Below are 16751 nucleotides of genomic sequence, written 5' to 3' on the forward strand. Positions count from 1 at the left end.
GCCTGATATGGCCTACAGGCTTTGTAAGCCTCCTACTGCAGATACTAAGCAAAGAAAATAATTGTATAGAGCAAAGAAAATAATTGTATAGAGCAAAGAAAGTTATATTTATGCATGCACTAATACTTCTCATAAGAAATAAAAAATGACAAACAAGAGTCAACATAATACCCCAGTTCTATCATGTATATCATAGAGGAATTAGAGTTAAAGAAATGGAGAATATAAGAAAGAAATACAATTATTAGGTCAACTGTAAGAACCTGCACCGTTAATTAAGGTATTTAATTAATTATGCAAAAATAAGAAATGATTCCATAATTGACCCTAATAATTATTTACGAGGCTTAATAATCATATAAGTGATTAAGAATGCTGAAAGTCGCTTTTCGGAAGAAAAGTGCAGATACCGGTTCTGCTAGTCGGTATAAATGCGTGCCTAAAAAGTATCCCGGAAAATTAAAGTAAGTGCATGATAATTACTAGAATAATATGTAGGACTTGCAAAACGAGTTTCAAGTCCAAACAATGAGAATTGGTGCTAGAAACCGGTACTGGCTTTGAAAAGCGCGTACCGGAAAGTTGCTCAGAAAAATATAAGAAAAATATTTTAATTCTTAGAAAATTATGTAGTTTCATAATCCAAAGTTTGGTATTAAAATGCTAAGCGTAGCAATTAAAGTTAATACTGAGCGTTTAAGTGGCTTGAGGCTATTTATACTCATTTAAGGGCTCACAACCCTAGGTAACAGAAAACCAGCGTGAGTTCTCCTTGGTGGCTGACCTCCTATACTGTTCCATTGCCATCTACTCCATTTTGAGACTTTGTGATCATTTTATGCTTGTTTCTTCTTAAAACCTTCTTCCTAAACACTTGTTCTTGTTTGAGTGAGCCTTGGGAGGTTGGAAGACACCATTTTTCTGAGTGATCAGCCACTGTTCTTGCTTGTTTGGGGGCTGACCTTGGTGGTTGGGTTGAAAGAAGCCTTGTCTTGGTTTTTGGTGGTCCAAGTGTTGATCTTTTGTGCTAAAGGGTCAACATTTCTTACCATTTTCGTGCATCCTCTTGTGACAGTAGCTTGAGACTGATTGTGAGCTCCAAAGGGCAACCTTTCTTTCTGTTTTGAGCTGGGGTATGTGTACCAACCTTTAACTTGAGTTTTAAGGCTTAAAAATGGAAGCTTGATGCATGTTAAGGTTAAAAGATGATAACTTGTTGTTGGGTAAGGCTTAACACACCTAAAAATGCATGTTTAGGTGTATAAAATCGGTAAAAAGGGAACCTTTAAGGGATATCTTCACGAAAATGCAGAAACTGCATTCTGTCGTGAAATATCCGGATATCTGCCCGTGGAATATCCAGATATTGGATATCCGGATATGTGTATTCGGATATGGGGTTTTGGGATATCTGGATATTGTATATCCGGATATGTGAATCTGTATATCCGGATATGGACAGTGAGATATCCGGATATTGCATATCCGGATATGGTCTCGAGAAATATCCGGATATTCTGGGATTTCGCAGAACAGTAACTGTGTTGTGCATACAGTAGGCTATTGGGGGTTTGTAGACCCTAGATTTATGAAGTTGAACTTCTGTTTTTAATGGATTAAGCCAAAATCATGGGATTAAGGGCTTGTGGCTTTGTTAGAAGCTTTAAGACTTGAAAACGTAATGAAAAGGTGTTGTCTTTAATTTGTATGCATGTGGTACATGTTATTGATTTATATTTGGTCCATATCAGATTGTGATCTGCTGTGATTGGACTTTGAGCTTGTGGCATTGGATAGCTAGCTTAGAGGTAAGCTTTCGTGTCCTCGGTTTAGCCATGTTGTGGTTCCACCATGTCCCTTGGGGATATGGTATATGCATGCTGTGTTACATGCTTTTGATGTTTTGGAAATGCTGTTGAGCTATTGTATGTTAGTGCCTTGTTGATATACATGGAGGTGTTCCACCTATACGGTGAGCCTGAGTATGTAGAACTTACAAGAGGGTCAGGCTGTGGGTGAGGTGCAAGCGGTGTTCCTTGTACTACATGTAGGGAATAGACGTATTCCTACATTTCTCTGGCCAGTAGATAGTGATTACACACATGCCATAGATATCTGTTGCACTACATAGTTTTGGAACTGATAATGATATAAATGCTTTTTTAACTTATATTGCACATGTAAGTGAGCTTGGGGTGGAGGATCCTTGAGGACCCATTGTCTTACTGAGATTTCTAGTTTAGAGATCTCACCCCACGTTTAGAGAATGCTTATTTCAGGGTCAGGTAATGTTGAGACCTCAGGCGGCAGGAGGCCGGAGCTGAGTTAGATTGCTGTTATATTATGCTGACATGATTGGATGCTGGATTTGCATGCTGCTTTTATGCTTATAGCTTCAGTTTATGTTTTGGAGTTTGATGTTGAGACTTGTTGTTTACTATGTTTATTTGGTGAGCATGGGGATTGTCCATGACACGTAGTATTATTATGTCTTGATTATGTCTTGAGTCTTTTGGAGTTGTAATAATGTATCAGGATATTGTCCGGATTACTTGATGTAATGTCGTGATTTAGATACACACTTTATCTATATATTGAGGTATTTCAGTAGATGTCTTATTGCAATTTACATACAGGCGATATTTTATGAAATTGATTAAGTAATCAAGTTGGTAATTGATAATGACGTCATAATTGAAAAGAAAAAGAATATTCCGCATTTTTAATTAAGCACCGCTTAATACGATGTAATGTTAATATTCCGAGTATACACGGGGTGTTACATCAACCAAAGATGAAACTTAGAGACGAGAGTTAAAAGTCACTTAGAAGCGGGGGTGCACAAAAGAAATTAAGATTGGTACTTTGCCACCTAGAATAAATCCATTATGTTATTTTATTTTAAAAAATTAAATAGGTCAGCCTACAAGGTTTTAGGCTAGGCTTGACAAAGTTGGCTTATGGCCTATTTGTTAAAAAAGTTTTCTTGTAAGCATAAGCCTACTGTACTTTACAGAAAGTCCAGGCTAGACCAGGCTCAACATAGGCTGAGCTGTAGGCTAGGCTAGGCTAGCCTGGCCCGGCCCATTTACACCCCTACTCGTATCACTCTCTCTACAGCTTTTTCTTTCCCTTCAGATTTTGAGAATTCAGCTTCCACCACATGCCATGATTCCCAGCCAAACACATGTTACTATCGCCACACCCCCCACAACACTAACACCCTCTCCGTGTAACAACATATCTTTACGCTATGAAGCACCGACACTTCAAAAATCCTGACGTGTCGTGTCCGACACTCTCAGACACTCCGACACGCCAACATGTGTTATAGAAATTCAAAAAAAGGTTTAAAGGTTGTGTTGCGTTGAGTTTTTAGTTCCAACTATTAGATTCGTTGGACTACGATTACTATTTTATTGAGTTTAATATAAATATTTGGAATATGTTTCTTTACAAAATTTATGAATATTATAATTTTAGATTCATTTTTTTGTTAAATTATTGAATATTAAAAATAATATACACTACATAAATTAAAAATATTATTTAATATCAAAACGTGTCCTAACGTATCGAAATCTAAAAAATTTTAGAATTAACATGTCAGAGTATCGTGTCGTGTAGTGTCACTTGTCTCATGCCAGGTTCCAGTGGCGGACCTAGGAATTTTTCTTGTGGGGGGCTAAAATTAAACATTTGTTCCTCTCTTCAATCACAATATGTGGGAGGCCGAAATACCAATCCAGAGAACATAACTCATAAATACCTCTTTTAACTTGTTATAGAAAGAAAGAAGGAGACAGAGAGAGAGGTAGAAGATGTCATGGCAAAATCTACTATCAATTTGAAAAAAACTACACATTTTCAACCCCTAAAATGAACATTTTTTATGCGAAGAAAACAAAGAAAAAGAGAATAGAGCAAATGTTTAGATTCACAAAAAATATGTACTAATTACTATAATCTAAATAGATAATTCAAAGCAGACCCCTCTCATTTCTTAACCTCTTTTTCTATTTACTCACTATTAGCCCAACAAGAAAAAAAAGCCAAAGATAAATCAGAAGAGACAGATTGCCAAGAAACACAATCACCAAAACCCTACTGCCCCTCACTTCCCTCTCTGTCACGAATCACAAGAAAAGGAGAAGGATCGAAAGAATAAGGTTCATTCTTTCATAAGGCTCTCGGACTTCTTATTTTTATTCATGGATGGGAAGATTTGTGCTAACATCTAAGCATAATAAAAGTTGAAACTGTTAGTTTCAAGTCGAGGTTTAAACTATAATTTAAGGGGAATGTTATATTTACAAACTTTTCGTTTAGAAACTCTTACAAACTATACTGTGTCTGACCGTCATACTTTAATCAAGAGTGTATGACTGATCATACTTAGTGTAATTTGTAAAAAAAAATTGTAAACAGATCTTTCCCCATAATTTAAGGCTAATTCCATATGCTAATTGTTACCACCAAATCTGTGCCAACAAACAAGAGCCATGTAGCTAAAAGAATTTGAACTAAGAGAAATCATGTAGCTCTATTGGTGGTCACTGATACTCTCAACACTGTGATGTAATCTTAAATAAACCTGAGAATATAAAGAAACTCACTCTATAAACTCTCCGCAGTGGGAGAAAACTACTTCACATTAATGGAGAGAAAAAATGAAATTTTTTTGCATTATACTTGTGTTAAAAAACTTCTTCAAATTTTAAAGGGGGCGGCGCCTACCCTAGCACCCCCTCGGTCCGCCCCTGGCAGGTTCGGTGCTACATAGTCTTTACGTATTCCTTTTGTTCATATATTTCTCAAATAAATTAGTAATCTCTGTATTTTATAATCTAAATGGAAATAACTATTTTATAATCTAAATGGAAATAACTGCAAATCAGTCAATGTTACGTTAATATTTCCTTTCCCCAAGTTGGTGCACTGCAAAAGGTTTTCTTTCAGAATAAATTATTTTTATAATGCATTATTGCAAGATTAACTCAACATGCAAATATTTGAATACAGACATTTGAATGAACTTTCATTCTCTAGGAAAAATAAATAAATAAATGTGTTTTTTATTTTATTTCAAAAAAAATATAGCACACTCATTAAAATCGGTTTTGAATTTGTAATAAAATCAATTTTGAACTTAAATAACTGGTTTATGGTTCATAATCAGTTTTGATTTAAAACTGGTTTTGAATTAAACCGGTTCAAAACCAATTTTAAATCAAAAACAATTATAAATCATAAACCAGTTTTGGAACCGGTTTCAAACCGATTTGAACAAATTAAAAATCAGTTTTAAAAAAAAATTCAGTTTAGTTTGAAAATCAAACCGCTCCATGCCGTCAAACACTTTAAACCTGAATAACCTTATCCTGGTTCATAACCTTAATAGTCTCTAAGCAGTAGCACAGATAAATCTTCAACTACAACATATTACATACGTCCTACCAAAAAATTTCAAGTTCTAATTAAATAATTAAAATTACACTGGATGATAAATAAATAAATAAAAGAGGGTTAAAAAAATACATAATGCTGAAATAAATAAATAATTAAAAAAGAGAGGGTGGTGTGGGAAGAAGAACCAATAATAAATACATCAGGGCAAGGAATAAAAAAGGGTTAAAAAAAAGAAACAAAAACAAAAAAGCAAACACGATGATAAAACCACACCCCGGTACCATGGCTATAGGACCATTTTAATTTTTAGGTGATAGCAACTCAAACCTTTACTTCACAAGCTACCAGTGAACAACATGAACCTGGATTCTGAAAAAAAGGGAAGCACTGTCTCCTCTCTGCCTGCACTATATGATAGAATCATAATGCAGGCACATTTCTGTTGTTGGATATAGACAAGCTGAAGGAATATGAAAAGTACGAATACTATGTTTTAACCTTCTGTGTCACTTGAAATGGTCTTGCCGTATAATTGCTATTAAATTCAAGGGAGACACATCTTCCTCCTTCTGTTTCCAGGGGTCGCTGTTGCCTTGGATATACCATGATACTCTTGGAGACAACGGTGTATATAAATCTGCATAAGGAGAATAATCAGATAATGTATGTACTTCTGGAAAACAGCATTATTTATCTGATCATAAAATCACTAGAAAACGTTTCAAAACCAGACTGGTCATTAAACCGGTGAAAGCATTGGTTTATGATTCACTGATCTAACCATGGTTGAACTGGGATTGAACCAGCGATAATTAAAATATATATTTTAAATCATAAAATTTATTAAGTAATAAGCTAACATAAATTCATAAGAAATTAACTTAGTTAAAAATTTTAGTTAGCATAAAAGGATTATATTGTATATCCCGCAAGATAAATTTCAATAATAAGAGCCTAAATAATAACAACCATACATGGACCTCATACTCACATGTTTGATTAATGTAATCAGACTCTTGCAAATACTTGAATACAAAATAATATATTGTATATTGATCTGTGTCAGAGAGTTACAATATATAGAGACCCTAATGGGCTTAAGTGAAAGGCCCAAACCTAATCCTAATACAGTCAGAATATTTACGGATAAGACGGAATCCAATCATATCTAATCATATCATATCTAATATTCTAACACTCCCCCTCAAGCTGGTGCGTATATATTATGAGCACCAAGCTTGTTACAAATGTATTCAACCCGAGGACCTCTAAGAGCTTTAGTGAAAACATCCGCTAGTTGATCAGAGGAGTTGACGAAAGCAGTCTTGATTTCTCCTGACTGAATCTTTTCTCGAATGAAGTGACAATCAATCTCTATATGTTTGGTCCTCTCATGAAAGACAGGATTAGAGGATATATGTAGCGCAGCTTGATTATCACAGATGAGTGTCATGGGTTGTTTCTGTTCACAAAGATGAAGCTCCTGAATCAACTGCTTTAACCAGACTAACTCACAGGTAGCAATTTGCCATTGCACGATACTCAGCTTCTGCACTAGATCGAGCAACAACAGGTTGTTTCTTGCTCTTCCACGAAATTAAGTTTCCTCCAAAGAAGACACAATAGCCAGAAGTAGAGCGCCTGTCCGAGGGTGATCCTGCCCAATCAGCATCTGAATAACCACAAATTTCTGTATTTCCCTGATCTGAATACAACAAACCTTTTCCTGGTGCTCCTTTGATGTATCGGAGGATCCTCACAGCAGCATCCCAATGTGAATCACAAGGGGAATCAAGAAACTGACTAGCCGTACTAACAGCGAAAGAAATATCTGGCCTAGTCACAGTAAGATAGTTGAGCTTCCCAATTAGCCTCCGATAACGTCCAGGATCAGATAACGGCTCCCCCTGTCCGGGCAATAACTTGACATTAGGATCCATAGGTGTATCAACTGGTTTACTCCCCAACATACCAGTTTCTTCTAGGATATCCAAGGCATATTTCCTTTGACAGATAGAAATGCCCTGTCTGGATTGCGCCACCTCAATTCCCAAGAAGTAACGCAGCTTCCCAAGGTCCTTTGTTTGAAATGTACTAAACAAATGCTGTTTTAACTGACGAATTCCGTCTTGATCACTTCCGGTGAGAATGATGTCGTCAACATAGACTAACAAATAGATACACTTATCAGGAGATGTAATCCTATAAAACACAGAATGGTCAACTTTACTGCGGATTAAGCCAAACGCCTGAACAGCAGAACTGAAGCGACTGAACCATGCTCGAGGAGACTGCTTGAGACCATATAAGGATTTCCGAAGACGACACACCTTTCCAGACTCCCCCTGAGCAACAAAACCAGGTGGTTGCTCCATGTAAACTTCTTCTTGTAAATCACCATGAAGAAAGGCATTTTTGATGTCAAGTTGAAGGAGTGGCCAGTGACGAACAGCAGCAAGGGCAAGAAAGAGGCGGACTGACGCCATCTTAGCGACCGGAGAAAATGTATCGCTATAATCAAGGCCAAAGATTTGAGTAAAACCCTTGGCAACTAAACATGCCTTGAGACGATCAATATGGCCATCAAGTCCAACTTTCACAGTAAAAACCCAGCGACAACCAACTATAGACTTCTCTGGAGGAGCAGAAACAAGGTCCCAAGTGCCATTGGAATGAAGTGCAGTCATCTCATCAAGCATTGCTTGGCGCCACCCTGGATGGGAAAGTGCTTCACCTGTGGTCTTAGGAATAGAAATAGAAGAAAGACTAGAAACAAAGGTGAAATGAGGTGAAGAAAGACGGTCATAACTCAAAAAGGTATAAAGAGGATAAGGGTTACGAGTAGTACGTGTACCTTTTCTTTGAGCAATGGGAAGAGTCTCTGATGAAGGATCCGGAGGGGAAGAAGCAACAGCAGTGGGCGATGAGTCAGCAAGAGTCGAGTCGACAGGAGGCACAGTTGTGCGACGCTGATAGGTGAGAAGTGGACGGTCCTCAGGTATAGAAGCAATAGGTTGCTCATCTGGAATAGAAGCACCTGCAGCTGGCAAAGACAAGTCAAGAAAAGGGACAGGAAGTACATGATCAACCTGTGACATCTGAGATGGGATAGAATTAAAGGGTTGTTGATCAAGAAAAGTGACATCAGCGGAAACTAAGTAACACTTAAGGTCGGGAGAATAACAACGATAACCCTTTTGAAGACGAGAATAACCAAGAAAGATACACTGAAAGGCTTTGGATGTTAACTTATCCTTACCAGGAGTGAGATCATGAACAAAACAAGTACAACCAAAGACATGTGGAGTTAGAGGATAAAGAGGAACATCTGGAAGCAATAGATTATGAGGAATGTCATTGTGGAGCACAGATGAAGGCATGCGATTGATGAGAAAACAAGAGATGAGTACAGCATTTGCCCAGAAGTGAAGGGGAACCTGCATATGAATAAGAAGGGTACGGGCAGTTTCAATGAGATGTCTGTTTTTACGTTCAGCCACCCCATTTTGTTGTGGAGTGTGAGGACAAGTAGTTTGATGTAAAGTACCTTGTGTGGCCAAGAAATTAGAAAAATCAATAGAAACATATTCCTTAGCATTATCACTACGTAGAATACGAATAGAAACACCAAATTGAGTATGGATCTCAGTAGAAAACTTTTTATAAATGCAAAATAACTCGGAACGATTTTTCATTAAATAGGTCCAAGTGCAACGGGAAAAATCATCAATAAAGGTAACGAAATACCGAAAACCTAAGACAGACAAGGTACGACTTGGACCCCAGATATCTGAATGAACAAGAGAGAAAGGGGCATCAGCTCGTTTATTGACTCGACTGGCAAAAGAGGAGCGTGTATGCTTCCCTTGTTGACATGACACACAATCTAAAGACTGAAGACCGGACAAAAGAGGAACCATTTTCTGCAACTTTGAAAGACTTCGATGACCAAGGCGACTGTGGATAAGTTGTGGAGATTCTGTGAGAGAGCATGCTACTGAAGGACGAGGCACATCCAGATAATAAAGCCCCCGTGACTCACGACCCACTCCAATCATTTTCCCCGTACCCGGATCCTGCACAGAAACAGAATGGTTAGAGAAAGTAATGGTGCAAGTGAGGGAGTGGATCAACTTACTAATAGAAATTAAGTTATAAGGGATGCCAGGAATGTAATAGACAGATGTCAGGGCCAAGGTAGAGGTCGGACGAGCTTGTCCAATCCCACGAACTGGGGCTTTGGTTCCATCCGCAAGGGTAAAAGACGGTAAATGATCAGAATAAGTAAGAGATGTAAAGAGTTCCTTATTACCACAGAGATGATCGGTAGCACCGGAGTCAAATATCCAAGTGCCAAGTGATGTAGAATGAGAAACACAAGCAACAGGATTACCAGTATAAGGCTGAGACTGAGGAGAAGCCTTCCTGAGAGGGGTTTGGAGTGCAGCATAGTCCGAACCTGAACCAAATGATGCATTGTCTGACTGAGCTATATTTGCAACAATAGAAGGAGAGTTAACCTCCGAGAGATCAGGAGATGCTGCTGCCATTTAAAAATAAAATATAAAAGCCGTAAACGAAGGCAAACGATATCCAATCAAGAAGAACCACGCGTCTAAGGTCAGACCCACAGAGAAACAATCACAGATCCAGAAAGGGGAGGAGAAGGCGAGCTTCTCTGTCCAAGACCGGCCGGAAAAAGCCGCTGGAATAGTGCTCACGCGCCGGCAGAAGGTGGCGCGTGAGGCCCACGCGCAGAGAAGACAGGTGGCGCGTGACGGCGCGTGGAAGATGCGTTGCTGACCGGACCACCACAGACCTGGTCGCCGGGAAGAGAGGGTCCTGATCGCGTGAAGTTTGGTCGGAAAAGTGGCCGGAAAAAGTCTCTGGTTGCCTGAACAGTGATTCTGACGGCGGGCGGTGGTTCCGGTGGCCGTCGGAGGTGTTGACGCGTTTGGAAAAATCACTCAGAGGCTGTTTACAGCCCTAGAAGGCTTGCCGGAAGGACGCACGGCAAGAAAGAGGACTCCTAAGCAATGGGCTTAGGTTTTAAAGCAAAAAACAAGGTTTCTAAGCGGAAGCGAGGGTTCCCAGAACAAAAGAGCTCTGGTATCAACTTGAATACAAAATAATATGTTGTATATTGATCTGTGTCAGAGAGTTACAATATATAGAGACCCTAATGGGCTTAAGTGAAAGGCCCAAACCTAATCCTAATACAATCAGAATACAGTCAGAATATTTACGGATAAGACGGAATCCAATCATATCTAATCATATCTAATCATATCATATCTAATATTCTAACACAAATAAAAAGTAAGGTTGTCTACTATAAACACTTCCGTGAACCTTGCGTAGGTGAAGGCCATCCTTGTAGGTAAAAGATAAAATAAAAGGTTCAAAGTGGTACTCCACCAGTTTTGGACTGTTCTATCCCGGTTCTCCGATCATCTGATTTTTAAGTTACACAGCTCAGACACCTGATTTTTATGGGGGCGAATCGGAGCAGTGGTAAAGCTATTCTTTCATGACTGAAAGGTTATAGGGTCGAATCCAGGAAACAGCCTCTTTGCAATTATGCAAAGGTAAGACTGCGTATAAGGATTGCCTCCACTCCACATTCGCTAGTCGGGTTTAACGGGGAGTGGTTTTTTTTTTTTATTATAGCTCAGACACCTGATTTGTTCACCGGGTTTTCTAGCCTAATCAACCAATCCAGTTTACACAACAATGCTAGAAAGTAGCACATAATTTCGAATCTCATTATCAATTGTCAACACATCCACTTATGCAAAGAAATTCTAGTGTCCTTAATGTTGACTATGTCACCTCTACCCAAATATAAAATTATGAATTAGGACAAGATGTAAATAAATCTGATTAGACAAAACTCATGAATCTCGCTATATGATGCCAAGATCTGAAAATTGAATAACAACATAAGAAGAGCACTTGTCCACGTAAAATATCCACGAGAGGAATATTCATTTTGCATTAAAAAACAGAAAGGACTTAATCAAGCATAAGATATTAATAAATATCCTTTCTTTGGTACTATGGTAAACATACAGTAGTATTCGGTAAAGGCCAATTCAAGCATAACTTCAGTTTTATAAAAGATATGTATAACACAAAGCAAGAGAGCAGTGCAGAAAACTGAAGAAACTACTCATTGAGTATCGAGTAACACTGTTTTCATACCACTGCTACTTTGTGACCTGGTTGGTCACAGGTTCTACTTCCAGAAATGACCTCTCCATTCATGAGAGTAAGGCTAAATACACCTAACCCTCCCCAAAACCCACAATGGAGAAAGCCTCATGCACTAGGCCACCACCTTTTATATGCCTACTCTTGTCTAAGATATGAGTCCAGTGTTAGAGAGATTTTCAAAATGATACAAACTAATTGACAAGAGTGAGTCAATTTTCATCCTATCACCAAAAGCTGAAACCTCAAGGAAATAGCATACTGAATGGCTTTTGCTTTCAAATGGATCGGGACGGCTTCACTATTTCTGACCAATTGTTAACATTTAAGTAATCCATATTAATGTTTAGGTCCAAAAAATAGCTAGACAAATCTCCATAAATGATATATAACTAATATATTGTCATCAATCTTCCCTGTTATATTTGCATACTCTGATACTTATTATGAAAAAGAAATCATCAATTATTTAGTGGCATGACTACTCACATATAAAAAAATGGAGCAAATAGTCTGCAATATGAGCAACTCTTTCACGTTATCTAAAATTTGTATTAAGTTTTAGCCTTTGGCGTTAACAATAACATATTATATTACAGGTCAAGCAATCCACTAGGTCAAGCAAAGCTGGATACCCTTTATTGCCACATAATTATGAGGAGCTTCTATCATCCGAATCCTCCATATTAAAGTGCAAGAGGTATTACCTGTAATGACTGGAGGATCTGGCTCTCTTGTACTGTGCAAAACAGTTGTTCCAGATAAAACTGTGATGAAACCACATAGCTCTGATACAATACTGCTTATACTTTGACCAGAATAGTCCTGAATTAGAAAATCAGAGGAGGCAGGATTAGAAAAAATAGTTGAACCATAAAATGCCTCTTTCCAGTTTCCATGCACAAATATTCTCATGTTTCCAAAAATTACCAACCTTAAACATAATTGCACTGGCTAATATTGTAAAAGCCGTGAACAATGCATAATAGATTGGAGAAACAACTGCGGTGTTAAAATTATCCAATGCCTGCAACCATGCAAGAAGAGTAGGTCACCATAGAAGTTCAGATTGAAGATCATATAACAAGAAAATGATGACAATTGTAAGGTATGGAAATGACATGCTAGTAAATCAAAATTTGGGTGGTGGGCTTCAGATCTAGCATTACATGGATGTTATTTGGACTAGAGATTTACATCGTAGACTTCCAGATTACTTCATAGCCTTCAAACAGTTTCTCAATTGATAACTTGACAAGTAATTTAATTTAGAATAAAACTCCAATGGACACATGGAGTGAAAAGAATTGCAAGGAAGATACAACACAAGCATGATAATAGTTAGTAACTGAAGAAAAAAGAAAGTGGACATGAAGCTGAGAAAAGAATGATCAGAGCCAACAAACTAAAATGATTCTCCTTACTATATACATAATCAGATGAGATACATAACAGGAAGCCAACACAAGCTAGATCTTTTCTTCTAAAGGAAAGATAAACCAAGGCTCTAACATCTTATTTCAAATGCTCCTGAACAACAAATAGAAAGATTTTGTTCAGACTTAGTACCCAAGTTAAAAAAACAAATACTTCTTAGAGGCTATGCAGATTCTTAATTAAGCAGAGTATGGACTATTAAAATTAAAATCAACATTTGTTATTTGAAAACCAGTTCTGCTCCCAATTGAAGGTTATTGGGAGTACAATCAAGATAATTGCACTAATCTATTAGAAACCAAACTAATTAATTGCACCACAAAATAAGGAAATCACATTACAGACTACCGAGGCTGAAAAAAGAGGAAGAATAATAAGAAAGAATAGGGAAAATTTGATTCAGGTTATTCTTCATTTAGTATTATAGGTTATAACAATCAAAGTTATCAGTCTAGATAGATAGACTAAGTGGTGGGATGGACAGGTTCATGGCATTATGGAAAATGCACCTTTCACTTTCAATCAGTCAGCAGAGAAAAATGAAAGTAAGAATACACGGTAAGATTGCAAACAATAGTGAAGCAATTGATAATCAAAGCTCGCTTTAAAAACAGTTGTGGTACATGTCCTAAAATTAATCAAATTCTTGGATACACAATTTAGTATAAATTATGTAGCAAAATGCATCATAGCAAAGAAAACAGTTAGAATGAAGATTTTTAAGACCAAGACTTTATAAGCAGTCTGCATACACGAGTTTTTATTTCTCTCGTTAATGAAGACAACTGAAATAATACGAAACAATAATACGGGGTTCACGTAGTTTTCAGTAATCACAGGTTTCAGAACAGCCAGAGTAAAATGAATAATGGCCTAGTATTAACTGGTGTTACGTCCAAGAAGAACGAACTGCCTAACATGTTTTAACTAATATTTTTACCTCAATGGGTTATATTATACATCTAAAGCACAGAGAACAAAGTAACAGAAAGCACTAAATTATCTGAAAGAAGCAAGCATGTTTTTAACACAATGTTATAATGCAAAAATGGTGCTCACATAAAAAAAAAAGTGATACTCACCATATTAAGGTAATTTAGTTGGACAATGACGCAGGTGATAGCAACCATTGTAAAAATCCAAGTCTGAAAGTATAAAAACTGGTTTGCACCATCTAATGTAAGTTTTATAGCAATTCCAATTGCTTTTATGCTCATGACCTGAGAAATAAGATTTTTATCAGAAATATTAAAAAAAAAATGGCGGCCTTTGGTATTAAATTCAATCAACTGTTAGAATGTACAGGACTATCCAAATTGATAAAAAAAAAATCACACATTAAATAGTGACAACTGACAAGGTTAATTGCGTAGAGTCACTTACAGTCAAGGAACCAATTATGGAGCATATTCCAATATAAACCAAAATATTAGTTTGGCCATAGCGGGGAGCACAATACAAAACCAAGACCAATGTTACGGCCATTGCTGAGGCCGTGTACGATAGGAACGCTGGATGCCAAAATAGAAAGCAATAATCAGGAAAAATCCATTAATCATATAGCCACATTCATTTCATAGTGGACAATCAATGAAACCCTGAAAGAATACCAGGTTGAGTGGCCAATTCCCATATTTCTTGTACAGAACTAAGAGACATCTCTTCAGGTGCATGGATTACAATAACAGTGGATCCAACAATGCATAGAAGACATCCCAATATGCCCATTTTCTGCAGCTTCTCCTTCAATAGGAAATGTGCTAAGACAGCACTAACCATTTCCATAGCAATTAGCAATTCTCAGCTCAGCACAAAGGTAATAAAAAAAGTTAACTGGGTAAAAAAATAACAATAATAATGAACTAAGCTAAACTAAACAAGGAATCCTTAAATAGAATAGAAATGAACATTTACCTAACAATAATACTTAATGCACCCAGTGGAGTCACAAGCACAGCAGGGGCGTAAATGTATGCTATAAAATTCGATATCTCTCCAACAATCACTGGAACAATTTTAAAAAAAAAAAAAAATTAATGATGAAAATCTAAGATTAAAAAACCAAAAAATAAAAAAAAAATAAAAAAAATGTTGAAACATAAGTACATACTGGTAATCATTCCGACCCACCAGAGAGGCTGAAGCAAATAACCATAGCCTCCAACACCTACAAATTAAAAAGCAAAACACAACCATGAATGAATATTCTCCAGAACATGATTTGTTTTGGGGAGAGAGAGAGAGAGAGAGAACTGACTGGCACGAGGGCCATTAACTCTGGCGAGTTGGAGACCCTTTTTCTTGATGATGAAGCTGGAGCCAATGAAAGCACTGGAAACCACTGCCAACACAAACCCCGTCAAATTGCTCGAGTACATCTACGTTGTCTCTGATTCTTGTTTTTGTTTTTTGATTCTTGTTTACATTGGACGAAGAAAACGAGGATAACGGTAACAGAAGCTTCTTGATAGGATGGAACTCATGAGCAAGTGTGGTCGGAATTGGAACCCTAGATTACAATTTTAAACGATGAAGATGACGAACTACTCCTCCTACTCCTAGATTTGCAGTTCAAACTCCGAACCCACACAACACACGCCAGCGACAACTAACATGCTTCTGTTTTTTTTCTTCTTCTTCTTCTTCTTTTTTTTTTTTTGTGTGTTGCAATTAAACTCTGGCGCTCTTCTTGCTGTCTCTTTCTACGTGGTGAGGAAGTACTGATGGGTTCAGCCAATGATGTTCGGTTTTGGGTAGCATCTCAGCTCAGCGCTAATAACAAAATCAGAAATAATTCCAACACACACATTCATGTTGTATAACTTCATTTTTTTATTTTTTAACTTTTTATTTCTTTTATTTATATTTTTCTTGATCAAAATTTTTATATTTCCATTTTACACCCAGCATTGGGAAAAAATGATGTATATATGTTATTTCCATTATTAAAGCATGATACCAACAAAAATTCGTTAAAACTTATGATATATTCTTACTTTAGAATATGACAATCCCCTCATAAACCTTATTATTTAAAAAAAAAAAAATTAAACACGTCGTACTATAATGAGGATATCAACAGAACTTTTAAACAATAATTAAGCAATAAACATTTGTTTCAACACAGCTCAATCCAACCAACTGAGCTAATCCATTAGCGAGAAGAGAGTTTGAAAGTGAAGAGCGAGTGAATTGTAGATACACCATGGAATCCTATGATGCAATCACAAAAACGTCGTTTTCATTCGTCAATATACTTTCTCACCAGCCAGTCTTCTTTCATTATTTTTTTTAACGGATATATTTATCACCAAAAAAAATATTATTATTCGTATCACCAATTTAATCGATCTAACGATTATAATTTATTAGAAATTAATAATATTTATTGAGTCACACTTATTAATTAATTATTAATTCCCAATAAATTATAACCATTAGATTGACGGAAATTAATTGTGATTAAATTTGTTATAAGAGTGATAAATTTTTTTAGTGGTAAGTATATCTTGTCCCAATTTTTTTTCTTATTTATTTTTTCCCCCTCCAGCTTTCAATTTTATTTCATACGGGGAGTGTGGGAGAAAAAAAAAAGGAGAAAAAATATTATATTTAAAATTATTAATATAATAATCACTTATTAAATTATCTTTTTGGATTGAAATGATTTTTTTTTTTTTTTTGTATATCAA

The 16751-nt window shown here is 36.7% G+C and overlaps 1 protein-coding gene across 3 annotated transcripts; it reads right to left on the reverse strand.

Moving 5' to 3' along the window:
• Window positions 1-5454: 5454 nt before the first annotated feature.
• On the reverse strand, window positions 5455-15775 carry LOC133292416 (probable magnesium transporter NIPA6). Of its 3 annotated transcripts, XM_061490816.1 has the most exons (10): window positions 15317-15772; window positions 15170-15226; window positions 14974-15064; window positions 14670-14830; window positions 14443-14570; window positions 14142-14279; window positions 12557-12649; window positions 12330-12447; window positions 5908-6046; window positions 5455-5811 (listed from the first exon to the last, which is right to left on the reverse strand). In XM_061490816.1, the coding sequence occupies exons 1-9, from the start codon at window positions 15435-15437 to the stop codon at window positions 5916-5918; spliced, it is 1038 nt and encodes a 345-aa protein (XP_061346800.1). In that variant the 5' UTR covers window positions 15438-15772; the 3' UTR covers window positions 5455-5811; window positions 5908-5915. The 3 variants fall into 3 exon arrangements, with proteins under 3 accessions (XP_061346800.1, XP_061346801.1, XP_061346799.1); XM_061490817.1 differs by having other exon boundaries at window positions 5455-6019; window positions 15317-15775; XM_061490815.1 differs by having other exon boundaries at window positions 5455-6046.
• Window positions 15776-16751: the final 976 nt, after the last annotated feature.

Source organism: Gastrolobium bilobum, unplaced genomic scaffold (genome assembly GCF_033153095.1).
Source record: "Gastrolobium bilobum isolate Gb01-03AN ecotype WA unplaced genomic scaffold, APGP_CSIRO_Gbil_v1 utg8085, whole genome shotgun sequence".
NCBI classification, from domain to species: domain Eukaryota; kingdom Viridiplantae; phylum Streptophyta; class Magnoliopsida; order Fabales; family Fabaceae; genus Gastrolobium; species Gastrolobium bilobum.